Source organism: Brachycentrus maculatus, unplaced genomic scaffold, assembly GCF_059751285.1.
Source record: "Brachycentrus maculatus isolate JH-2025_06_01 unplaced genomic scaffold, ASM5975128v1 h1tg000808l, whole genome shotgun sequence".
NCBI lineage: Eukaryota > Metazoa > Arthropoda > Insecta > Trichoptera > Brachycentridae > Brachycentrus > Brachycentrus maculatus.
The window spans coordinates 234523-248744 of record NW_028281536.1 but is presented as its reverse complement, the minus strand read 5'-3'; the positions used below and the strand labels follow the sequence as shown (position 1 = coordinate 248744).

The following is a 14222-nucleotide window of genomic DNA, read 5'->3' as shown; positions in this document are numbered from 1 at the left end:
CAAACTATTTAGTATGCAAACGTCAAATTCTCATAAAATTCTAATCAAATTTAAGTATCAGGAACGGACATTAAAGTCTCATTTGCATAACGGGATTATTTAAATTTAGGAGGAGTATTTAAATAAGTGGTATAAAATGAGTGAAGAAGAAAAAGTCGATGAACTAGCGAAAGAAGAGGGGTTAGAAGAAAACAACGGGGAGGAAAATGTAACAGAAGAAAAACTAACAGAGCGAGAAGTAGATGAAAGTGCTGAAGAAATCAAAGGTAAAAACAAGTAATAAAAAGTCTTTGGTTTGAACTTATTTGATGACGAATTAACATATATTTTTTTTAAATTCATGGAAAAAATGCTCCAAATCATAAAATAAAAAAGTGTTTAAATGTTTAACTATGTTCAATATTCTTCAATCTCATTTGTTCATACCTTAGCATGTAGAAGCTATCAAAAATACATGTATCCGATGTGTTTATACCAGACACTCTTAGGATTAGAAAAAAACCTAGATCGGCAATTGAAAAGTAGTTTATGTTCTCACGATTCAATTTCGGTTGCCCAATTTTATATTCATTTGAAAAATTAGTATGGATTTACATGAAAATTATTAAAGTACATAAACATACCTTTAATACTCTTATTTTATACAAAATTGCATATGTTCATAATTTTTAAAGGCTTCTCAAACGGTTTCCGAGAAAAAATACTTCCATAAAAAGCATAAAATACGATGTTTATTGAAATGAAAAACAAACAAAATCCTTATTTATTCTAAGTATCTCATCTTAAGTCGAAGTATCTTTCATTTTTATATGAAAGAATATGGAAGTCTCAGCAATCCAGGGCTTACGACCTGGCATTTGGCTAGTTTAAATGGTCACTTTACACACTTGTGTTCACCATTCTGCATTAAATTTTTAAAGATCTATGCTTAAACTGTTGTTGGATTTTTTTGCATGAAAGTTGTAATTGGATTTTGTAGAGTTTTGGCTGATAGTGAGAGAGGGTGCTGCCCTTACTTTCGTATAAAAAGGATAAACGTTTCCTCTAAAGTTGAGATACCTTTAATATATATATAATAATAATAATAACCATATCCGCTCCCTAGGTGGAGCATATGGAGTCCACAAACTGTCTCCAGGCTTTTCTGTCGGCTGCCAGCTCCCTTGCATCCTCCCAAGTCAGATCCGCGTCGCGAAGTTCTGACGAGAACTGCCGACGAATTGTCAGCAATGGTCGTCCTGGGCGGCGCGAACCTGATGCCTTGTAAAAGAGGCAAGCTTGATTAAGGCTCTCAGGAGGCATGCGGAGTACGTGGCCAAGCCAACTGAATCGCCTTTTTTTGACGACAGTTGTGACCAAGATTTGCTGCGTCCTACGCCTTATCTCTTCATTCCTCACAAAGTCAAACCACCGCACGCCTAAGATTCTCCGCAAACACCTGTTCTCAAAGCTTAGTACACGGCTGCTTTGGGCCCTTGTAAGGTGCCATGTTTCACAGCCGTATAAGAGAACAGGAGCAATGCAGGCATTGTATAGGCGGCATTTGGTTTTCACCGAGTATAAATCCGATCTCCAGACAGCCTTCATACTGTTGAATGCGGACCCAGCGAGTCCTAATCGCACTCCCAGTTCCTTTTGAAGGCTGCCATTTTTAGTCGCGTACACTCCCAAGTACTTGAAACTCTCGACCCTTTCGATGCGCTGGTTACTCAACGTCAAGGGTTGTTGGGCATGAGCTGTTGCACAACACATGGGTTTTTGCAACATTTATTGTAAGCCCCATGTGCGTAGAGTACCTATTTACCCTGTCGACGGTCAATTGAAGACCCTCGACGGAGTCATCAATTAAAACAGCATCATCTGCGTACTCTAGGTCGCAGAGTTTCCGGGAGGGGGAGATGGATATACCTCGGTCAGATGGTAATGACTTTCGAAGAATGAAATCCATGAGAATGATGAAGAGAAACGGTGCAAGGACGCAGCCTTGTCTGACTCCGGTAGAGACCCCAAACCAATCCGTGACAACATCGTCAACTCTCATTCGGCATTCACTATTGAGGTGAAGGGACTTAATTAGCTCCACTAATTTCGCAGGCACCCCATAAGCTTCCAGTACTTTCCAGAGTGTGGGCCTGTGCGGACTATCAAACGCTTTCTCATAGTCTACAAAACACATCGCCAGAGAACTGTTAAATTCCTGGCTCTGCTGTAGAATGTGACGAATATTATGGATTTGATCCGCACAGGACCTGCCAGGCAGAAACCCTGCTTGGTTTTCTCTGAGCACCTGCATAATGGGGGCTCGGATTCTCTGCAAGATTACGTGGGCAAGCGCCTTCCCAGGTACGCTGAGTAGCGTAATGCCGCGGTAGTTGTCACAGTTGAGTGGATCACCCTTCTTATGTAACACGGTAATCTCCCCATTTACCCAGTCTCTAGGGCATCGCTCTTCTTCCCACACACTGGACATTAATTGGTGTAAAGGGCCAATAATGCCAGTAACGCTGCATTTCAAGAATTCCGGGTGGATACCATCAACACCAGGGGCAGTCCCATTTTTCAATTTCGACACGGCAGCTATAATTTCTGCCTGTGTCGGTGGACCATCAGGTATGGCGACCGCCCGCGGAATGCTTGACGCAGCCTCCGTGGGAATATCGAGGATGATTGGAGGAGGAGGGCGATTCAAGACCCTGTGGAAATGATCACGCCATATTTCCTTTATACGATCCGCGTCAGATTCGGTAACTCCATTTGTGTTTTTCACAGCTCCAGGGGTTACCGAATTCTTTCCGCAGATCTTCCTTGTTATTTGGAATAATTTCCGCGTGTCATTTCCTTGGGCAGCATGTTCCGCCGTTACAATAAGAGAATCGAGATGACGGCGCTTATCGAGTCTGCATGATCGTTTGACTATACGATCTTGGCGCCTGTAGTCATCTCTGAGGGTGTCCAGTTGGTAGGGGTCACTTTCACTGTCCCTCAGTGCTTTTAAGTGAGCGCGCTCAGCCATCTTTCCCCAGGTCTCATCTGACATCCAATGGGGTCTTTCTCCTATCCTGGGGCCAAGAACCTCATTGGCGGAAGAGTTGAGAGCCGATTTGAGACTGGCCCACTGTGCCTCAATCGAGTCAACATTAATGGGCTGAGGATCGGTGTCTTGCTGGACACGTTGTCCGACCGTTTCCTCGAATCTCAATCTTATTTCGGCACTCTTCAACTTGTCTAAGTTGATTCTCTTCCGCCGAGGACATCTCGGCAGACGTTTGAGCTGCAGACAGATTCTTCCGACGAGTAACTCGTGATCACTATGAATGTCGGCCCCTCTGTAGGACCTGACATCGAGGAGCTCTCGCCGGTTAGCACGTCCATAGAGGATGTGATCTATCTGCGCTCTTGTTCGTCCGTCAGGGGAGGTCCAGGTGTACTTATGGATGGACCTATGGGGAAATAGCGTACCACCAATGACAAGGTCGTTAATATATATATATATATATATATATATATATATATATATATATATATATATATATATATATATATATATATATATATATATATATATATATATATATATATATATATATATATAAATATATATATATACATATATATATATATATATATATATATATATATATATATATATATATATATATATATATATATATATATATATATATATACATATATATATATATATATATATATATATATATATATATATATATACATTTATATATATATATATATATTTATATATATTTATATATTATATAAAAATTACTTTTCCATCCAACCAATTGACGAAACTTCGTGAAATCTATTGAGAAAAGTGTCTGAAATATGTTTTCGTGCACCAACATTTATTTCCTAAAAATATTAATAGATCTAGCCAAAGAATGAATAATTTACTAGAAATCCCTTATTGCAAATCCAGACTCAAAGGCACTCATTTTTCATAGCTCCAAAACTGTTAAATTCATTCCACAACGACTATATGTTGGACATTCATTACCTATGTATCTTTCAACTCAATATTTTGCTTAATTTTTTTTAACAAATCTGCGTATCTTTTTCTTTAAAACGTATAACTCATAAAGTACATATTTGCGAACTTTTTTTCATTTTCATCTTTTTGATTTTTTGTTTTCTGTTAAAATATTCTTAGTAGTTTATTTAAGCACTTTTAATTTGATTTTATACTCACACACAGGCCATGCCTTTGTAGGTTTTTTCCCCATATTTTTACCACAAAAGTGGTATTACACTAAGTGAACGATGAATGAAAACTACAGTGTTAAATAAGTTTTGTATACCGATAGTCGTGAAAATTTTCCTAGCATTTTTTATGCTCAGCCAGCCTCTCTTAATACACGTGTCACATAAGGTACCAAAGCAGAACGAGCAGATCCACATCACGAAGTATGGAAGAGCGGACAGATATCCAGTCTTGCGAATGCTGAACTTGAGGACGTCATTCATGTGTTTGGGGAGGTCTGATACCATCGTAAAGTATCCCCAATCGTGGCCAATCTAGAAAGGAATTAAATCAAAATTGATCTTTATTTGTTAGGAACTTCTTCAATTACATATCTTTCATCTAGCATATATATATATATATATATATATATATATATATATATATATATATATATATATATATATATATATATATATATATATATATATATATATATATATATATATATATATTTATATAAATATATATATATATATATATATATATATATATATATATATATATATATATATATATATATATATATATATATATATATATATATATATATATATATATATATATATATATATATATATATATATATATATATATATATATATATATATATATATATATATATATATATATATATATATATAATATTTTTTGATATATCATTGAATAATCCAGGGTTTGAAAATAAAGTAATTCTTATTACGTTTTATTTTATTATATTAATTTTTAGATTTGCAAGAAGAAGTAAAAATAAAAGAGGAAGCGCAGCAAGAAACTACAGTAGACATTAATTTAGAAGAAGGTAAATTAATTTATTGTATAATAATGTTTTTTCTGCCTTGAATAATATCGAAATAATTAACTAACATTCATACTTCATTAAAACAATCAAAACTTCATTTTGAAACTTGAATACTCCAGTCAATCTATCTAAGATAAAACCCTCTGAAATTGCAACAATTCATACTATCGGTATTATTTTTTTTTAATTCTTGGGGTAGGGGATTTCATTGGCATTTTTAACCACCCTACTCTCGGGTTATTTTCAAGCATTTTTTTTATAAACAGGCAAAAAAATCACAATGTTTGTTGCCACAAAATGTCAGGTATGAAACTTGAAAAAATTGTCAGTGTATCCGGTATGCATCAAATATTTTTGGAACAGGTATTTTTCTCGTGCGCGTAGGTCATACGGGTTAGCACGGAATGGTGAAAAAAAACCGCGCGTATCACGTACGCTCGTATGTATAGGGCGGTTAGTCTGGGTTTTCTGTACTCCAACCTTATTATAGTTAGCCGCCATCTTTTTAACATTATGTTTTTAAATTTTTCCTGAAATTGGTAGGACCCAAATTTGTTTCAATTTGAATATTCATATATTTTAGTAAATTCTTTTTTTCTCTACGATCGATATTTTTCCGATGTGCGCCATTCTGCGACTAAATAAAAAATGTGAAATAATACAATACATGAACCAATTATTTATTTGCTTTATATTTCAGGGGAAATATATCAAGAGTCAGAGCAGGATGAAGACGTAGAAGGAGAGGTAAATATAAAAATGATTAAATATCAAGAAATTTGATTATTCTGGTGGTTTGATTACAATTTAAACGAGGGAATATTTATTCAATATCACCTTGAAAATAACTTGTAATTGACGATTAATATAGTCCTAAGGTAAAAGAAATGCAGTGCCCATTGTACTATTGTGTGAGCAAAAGGGTTAGAAAAGGTGTGTGTGTGTGTGTGTGTGTGTGGGTGTGGGTGTGTATGTATATATGGGTGTGTGTGTGTGTGTCTGTGTGTGTCTGTGTGGGTGGGTGTGTTTGTGGGTGTGGGTGTGTGTGTGTGTGTATGGGTGTGTGTTTGAGTACAATACATCCTGTCCTACTTTTAAGGACTATTTGATAACACAAGAGATACTTATGTGGACAAAATATAAAAATATCATTGTATAAAACTTGATGGTTGGTAAAATCTGGAGTCAACCTTATAATTAAAATATTATTTTTCCCGTAATATGTGTGCTATTTGGTGTTTTTTTAAGGAGGCTGTTGAAACTGGGTCTGTGAAGAGTCTTACTGATGAAGAGAAGACGAAAGAAGTTCAAAGAAGAATATTGGAGCAATATGCAACAAAAGAAGAAGCTCCCGCAGACGAAATAGAAGAAAAAGTTGAAGGTTTCCAGAAATATGTCAAACTTTGGATTAATTTCACGACTATATTCATAATTATATTTTATAACTAGATCAAAAGTAATCAATATTTTTTTATGATGAAGAAATTAATTAAGAAAGAAATCTGGGAATTTTCAGGGCTCACGACTTGTCATTGACTGGTTGAAGTGGTAAATGAAAATCCTTTTTTTAATAATAAAAAGTGCTTAAAATTTATTTTCAAACCTGTAGGACAAAAAAGCATTCGAGCGATTATTGCTGTGTCCAAATCAGATAAACTTGTACTCGTACGGGTATGCAACCCTGAATGCCCTTGCTATCGCTAATATTCTCCTTTTCATGCATGCGAACTACTTCACTTTCTTGCCCTTTACCCCAAGCTCTTTTAGTAACGCCGTATCCCTTCAAGTATATTAATCTCTAAGAATATTAATATTTTTTTTAAAGTGGAACAAGATATGAAAACATGAAGGATTTTTTTGTCATCCAAACAGTTTATTTATCAATAATATTCATCATTTACCAGATAGATTATTCACCCTACGGATGACATATCAATACATTTTTATTAAGGGTTGAGAATTGGAGAAAGCTAAATATCTCACAAAGTTGCAACTGAAGGCGCCATTATATGCCAAACTCCAAATCTTTCAAAATTACAACTAACATGCGAGAGGAATCCAAGAACAGTCAATATATACAACTTTTAAATATGATTCAATAAAGATGTTCAATAATGGGCAGAACGGTAAACGTTATACAATTGTACAAAGTGATCACTTCCGTAAACACACAAAGTCAGTCAAATGTTAAGTCGTAATTTTTGGAAAGCTCAGACTTCCATCGTCTTTAGTATAAAAACGATAGATATTTCGTCTTATGCTAAGATACCAAAAATATATGTTTTATTTTTTAATGACACTGAAAATATATATTAAATTTGTTTATTTTTTAGTTCTAGAAACGGAATCGGAGGTAGTCCCTTTCGATAGAGAAGCATTTGTTGAAAGATATAAAGAGCTAACGAGCGAAAAAACACAACTGAGTTTGAAAAATTCTATTCTCATAAGGAAACTAGGGGACTATTACAAGAAAAAGAAGGTCAACTATTTTTACAATATATGTGACTTCAATTAAATACATATTAATTAATAAGTGCATATTTTATCTTATTCAAACATCACAAAATAACAGTAATAATAGGTACAGGGTCCGACAAAAAAACTCCCATACAATGAAGATTGTTCTTACACACAACTCTGCGAGATTCAAAATATGTCATTATTTCTTAAATAACTATTATGTTGCATGTAAATATCTCTGTACCGAATTGTTTAATAAATCCCTATGAGCGAAAGCTAAACTGGCAGTACACAGAAGCCTTGGTTCCAACCGTAATGTTTGGAAGTAAGACATGGAGTTGGCAAAAGAAGGATAAAGAAGACTGAATGCAGTCGAAATGCGTTCTCTCAGAATGTGCGTCAAAAGTTGTACAATGTTCGAATGGTGATATAAAGAAAGAAAACAAGGCGGAGATAAGCATAATCGATAAAATTAAGAAAGATGGTTTGGACATGTGAATCTAATTAGTGAAGGAAGGACAGTAAAAACAAATGTATGAGGCGAATGTGGTAATACAAACAGAAGACCGAGAAAAACTTGGCATGATCAAGTAATTTAAATACTCGGTGTGGTCAGATAAGGAGTCACAATAATCGGCAGGTATGTATGAGGAGATGCATGAATGTGGAAGAGATGAAGATTGTGTGCAAAGCAGATTATTATGGAATAAAAATTCTGCGGGAGATCTTTTTGCCGGATCCTGTAGTTAAACTAGAAATGAAATAAATTAAAATATTGAGTTGATGTAAATTCTGTATTTTTTTAGATAATTCCGCTTCCGAATATCGACATGGGACTAGAACCGGAAGAAATAGAAAAACAGTATCACAGTCTCCTGAATGAATACGAAACGGCAAAATTGAACTACGAAACAAATGAAAAATTAGTAAGCTTAAAAACATTTCATATCATTTTTTGACATCTCACCAAAGATGAAGGAGAATATGAAAGTCTGGGCATTTACGGGGCTGACGACCGTCATAGGCTGGTTTAAGTGATCACCTTACACACGTGTAACATTCACCAATTCTACCCATTATTGACAACCACATTACTCAAATTCTCGGAAGTTCTATATATAATATATGAACCTATTTAGAAACCTTATTCTTGAATCACTAGAACTTCACTAGAGGCGTCTATTGGTGAGATGTAAAGAACTTCAGACTTCCATATTCTTCTTCATCTTCGATGAGATGTTAAAAATAACATGAAAAATAACTCCTATAATTGGAGATAATCCAGATTTGTGAACAAGTATTTGGACACACTCAAAATGTTAAAAACATTTATTTGTAGTGTTAAGTTGGTTTGCTTTCTCTAGTTGAGTGCTAAGTACTGCACTCCATAGTGAAGTAGTAAGTTAGCATGTTTGGCTACCATACTTAAGGGTCACGGGTTCGATTCCCAGGGAGGTGAAAGAAAAGTGTTTTTCACTCTAATATTTATTTATTTATTATAGAAAATGAGAAATATTTGTGTTTCTATTATTTACACAAATATTTCAATTTCATACTATTTCTGTGAGCCTGAGCGGCTCATTATTAGAAATAGGTATCAAATTCGAACCGAGAAACTCTGACTTAAGAGTCCGCTACACTAACCACGGGACCCCAACCCACAATTTATTCAACATTACTTTATACTAGTACCTGAAGCGCAGGACTGATCACATTTCCTTTTTATAATAAAATGTTGAGAATAAAAATATATGAAATTATCATTTATTTTTTTTATTTTAAAAGCATTGATTCATTTGTGGTATAGGAATATAGCACTATTCCTATCGTTGATCACATTCTTTTTTTTAATACCACACAAAAAATTGTATCAACCTTTCTTTTGTCAAGTCAACTATAGGTCTAGTAAATGTTTGACATAACGAGGGAGTGATGGTCATTCCGAAACCGGCAGTAGTTTTTTTTTGTGGTATGATGAATGATGAGGGGAGTGGTAAAAAAACTCTGCATCAATTTGATTCAGTGCCCTATGCACCATTTGGTGCGGGCAAGGGTCATCAGTAGTTATAAAAAAATTTGAAATTTTCTGTTTCTCAACATTTTCTGATGATTTATTTATGCCATTATCCAAATGAAAATATTACATCTAGTCCATATTTTATTTCAGTATTAAAATACAAATTGTAACACATTCATTTTAAACGTGCTCATTAAAACTACTGTTTAAAATATTTAATTAGATACTTAAATATGTTTTTTTTTCCTTTTTTATTTGCAGCTGAAAGAAGGTTTAAAAAAAGATAGGGCCTTTCGAGATCAGAAAATAGACGCTTTTGCGAAAGATTTCTCGGAATTTCAAAATTTAGAGAAAACAACATCCCTGGCTCTCAAATATTCTACAAGTGGTGCCCTCTTATCAAGCGAAGTATGTTATTGCTTTTGTTTATTTCAAATAAGAAAAAAAGAGTAGTTTAAAATATTTGAGCACACATTTTTATTTCATTTTCAAAAATATGTTTTTGGTTTCGATTTTTTTTTTAAATCGTGATAAACATGTAGATAGACATCTTGATAAAAAAATATCTTTAATAACTTGTTTTTACAAGCTCTTAAGTGTAACTTATCATTTCTTAAGCATTTTCTTCTTTATTTTATATGCTCACTAAAATTTAACAATTTAATTCAATTGCTAGACATTTCCACTTATACATACTGGTTAGGCTCTGCATTTAAAAAAAAAGTGAGCTTTTGAACTGAGAGAAGGACTTACACTCAACGCTTATTATTATACTTAATTGTTTATTGTTATACTTAACATTAACGTTGTTATAACTTAATTGTTTATTGTTATACTTAACATTAACGTTGTTATAACTTAATTGTTTATTGTTATACTTAACATTAACGTTGTTATAACTTAATTGTTTATTGTTATACTTAACATTAACGTTGTTATAACTTAATTGTTTATTGTTATACTTAACATTAACGTTGTTATAACTTAATTGTTTATTGTTATAATAACGTTTATTGTTTTACTTTATTGTTTTTCGGGTGTGTGTGTGTGTTTTTTTTTGTTCATATATAAAAGGCATTTAATTTTGTTTTAATATATATATTTCTTTTCTATCTCTATAGAAAAGTTATTGAAATATTGAAATATAAATGTAGTTTTATTCTAAATTTGGCCTTTGCAGTTTGTAGATAATTGCATCACACGCCAGTCGAGAAAAGTGGTAGAGACCGCCGTCATCAGGTTCAAGTACATAAAGTGCAGAAACATCATGACGAGTGTAACGGATCACCTCAAAGACGTAGAACGCCTTGAAGAAGGACTCCAGGTCAAGGACTTCGAGAAACTACAACAGGATAATGAAATGTATTTGATGAAGCTTGAAGGTAAAGACTAAACAAAAATTATCATATCCAAACACTTAATCACAAATCTGGGTATTCTACACTTAGAAAATTGTTGCTATTTTTAAATTCCCAGTCTTCCATATTCTTCATATAATTTGAGATGTCAACATATTTAAATAACTTCTAAGTGGATAAACACAGATTTGAAGGATTTAGACATACCCAAAAATGTTGTGAATGAAATAATTACCACACTACTCATTTTTTTGAAACTTTACATATATCATTAATTTCATAACACGGTACTTGTGGTTATCAATCGTGGGTAGAATGGTGAATGTAGCACGTGTATAAAGTGATCACTTAACCAGCCAATGAAAGGTCGAATCCCTTGTGAATAGTCAGAAGTCCATATTCTTTTTCATCTCTACTGGGTTGTCAAAAAATTAAAGTTTTAATTTGTACCAGAAGATGAAAACAATTGTCGTTTTCGAAACTAGTCGTAAATAAAAATAAAACTCAATTCAGTGGATTATTCAAGTGTTTAATTTAATTAAAATAATCGTGTCATTCCACAAAGTTGATGCCGAATCAATAAATAAGTGATAATTTACTCCGCGGTTTATTAGCCCTCAAAGACAAAAAAGAGAGTTAGAAATGTGAGCAATGTATTTTGATTCCTTCCATTCTCTCTGTAAGTCAATTCTCACAATCTCCTTCCCCTCATGGACGAGAATTTTTGGCAAAGGGGCACTAGACAAAAAAAGGTTGAGAACCTGAGCAGAAATTGAGAATCATATTGAACAATTTATAATTAAAATATTTACTCTTTTATTCAAGTTTTACAAAACAAATACCACTTTTTATTTGAATACATTTTGACACGTGTTTTGATGCATTTTGCATCATTGTCAAACACCGTATTTTTTGTGCATATTTTCATTTACCGTATTATTCGATATAATTCATGATTGAGTCACGATTAAATTCCACCATTCCAATGATAGACGTCTGTAGCTGCCCTGAATATGGAGGATATCTTACTTAAATGTTTAATTAAGAGAATTTTCGGTGTTGCTATCTGATAATTTTAGCATTTAAAAATTTATTGTGATTTTCTTATGAGCTTATTAAGTAGTAAAACCTCGATATAACGGACCTCTATTTAAGGAACTTAGGAACGGACGAAAATTCAATCAAGTGAATTTTTTTTTAAAATGTCCTGTTAATATTATGCATGCTTAAATTCAAGTTTTTATTTATTTTTATGTACATATAAGTACATATTAAAAAGCGTAATTTAATAATGGACGTTCGGCTTTAATGGACACCCCCTCTTCCAAATTAGTCCGTTATATCGAGGTTTTACTGTATTTGCTTTTTTCAGATCGAGATGAAGATTTGAAAAAACAGAGAAACATTTGTGCTCAGTTACACGAGATGATAGCACATATGAAAGAAGAAATCAACTGTGAAGCAGAAAAATGCGACGAGGCAGAAAATTCCTTACTTGAAATAGAAATGGAATGCAATGAGGTATATTACCATAAAGGTATCTTGTTTAAAATGGTGTCGAGTGTAAAGGTATTCCTGATAATTTTACACTCGAGACCATTTTAAACAAGATCCCTTAAAGAAAAAATTTAATCAGCATCGATAAAGCGTTTTTTTGCTTTTTTAGGCAAGAGAAAGATTCAGTAAGGCGAAAGAAAGACTTAAAGCTTTACAAGAAAAATTGGTTCAAGAAAGGAATCAATCAGGACTACTACCATATCCAAAACTTCATCGTGACTTCAATAATACATCTAAAATGGTAAAAAATATTTTATTAAAATATGTATTTTTAAAGTAAGCAAGGCATTACCTTTACAATTTCGTCCTGTTCCCCATACGTTGACTCATACTACGGCTTCAGTCTTGCGATATTTGAAATAAACCCTTTCAAATCCTGTGTAGTTAAGTATTCATGATAGTCATCTTCTACTCGGCTGTCCAAACTCAAAACACAGTAAGGGACATTTTTTTTGTAGTACGTTTTTTTTTGCATTTTTGGACTAAGTAGATTCTACTTAGTCCAAAAATGCAAAAAAAAACGTACTACAAAAAAATGTCCTTTACTGTGTTTTAAGTTTAAACAGCCGTACTAATCCCACGTTTGTATTCCATCTTGCCACTTTTTTGCAAACATTCTTTGCAAACACTCTTCCACATTCATCCTTCTTCTCATACATACCCACCAAGTATTCCGACTCCAGACCAGACTATTTCAAGTATTTGACTTACTTGGTTTTGTCATGTTTTCTTCGGTCTTCTTTTGCCTTTATTTCCAACTATTCTATTACCACATGTTTTTGTTTTACTGTTCATTCCACAATCCCTCGACAAGTTTTTCCACATGTCCATTTCAACGTGTCTTTCTTAATTTTATGGATAATGCTTATCTCGGCTTTATATTTTTTCCTTATTAACCATTTGAACCTCCATCCTTTTGCCACACGTTCGTCCGAGAAATCGTAAATCAACATGACTTTCCTTCTTTTAAGAACTTTATGCATGTATACATTTGTGTTTTTTTAGGTTGGAAATTTAAAAGAGAGACAGAAAATGCTACAAGAAGAGATGAAATTACGCAAAGAAACGATCAAAAGAAAAATATTACCAAACACATCAAAACGAGAGGAACAACTCAGAACTAAACCAAGATTACATCGTTCTGTAAATCTTATGACATACTCCTGTCGTTGTTGATTCGATATTGTTTTAATGTTCTTTTTAAAATGTTATTTCATGATTATTTATTTTAAATGTCAATGTTTATCAATTTTGTATAAATACATTTATGAGAAAATATCTCAGTATTATTTTTATTTACATATTTTATACAAGCAAATTAATTGTCTTAATTTTTAAGCAATATTTTCCGACCAACCAAGAAAACTCATTTTCATATATTGAAGAGAAAATATATTACATCCACATCGCACAGTAAGGTTAACCCCATGGTAGACGACTCCTGGGCAGACCAACAAAGAGATGGATAGATAGCTGGGAATCGACATCGCAGGAGGCTAATCCCTCTTAAAAACAGGTCACAAGATAAACACCAAGAAGAAGAAGAGGAAAATATGTTAACCCTTTGGCTACCAAAATCCGATATATCTGTACTCTGGTGAGAAATACGGGATCCGTCAGATCTGACGTCATGATTCGTAAATGTATCAGATGCATTTTGAACAGCGTGTTCTTTCAGGGAGATTCTTTCATTTTTGTGCAAAAAAATCGATTCTCGTAATTACTCATGGTGGGTAGCATGTTTCATGACAGCTGCTAAATTATTGT

General features: G+C 33.3%; 1 protein-coding gene across 1 annotated transcript; it reads left to right on the top strand.

Moving 5' to 3' along the window:
* Positions 1-13727, top strand: LOC148300168 (cilia- and flagella-associated protein 184-like). Its single transcript, XM_088275167.1, has 11 exons — positions 1-266; positions 4992-5063; positions 5764-5810; positions 6312-6444; positions 7397-7542; positions 8330-8449; positions 9802-9948; positions 10721-10922; positions 12271-12419; positions 12565-12696; positions 13461-13727. The coding sequence occupies exons 1-11, from the start codon at positions 137-139 to the stop codon at positions 13629-13631; spliced, it is 1449 nt and encodes a 482-aa protein (XP_088131293.1). The 5' UTR covers positions 1-136; the 3' UTR covers positions 13632-13727.
* The last annotated feature ends 495 nt before the right edge of the window (positions 13728-14222 follow it).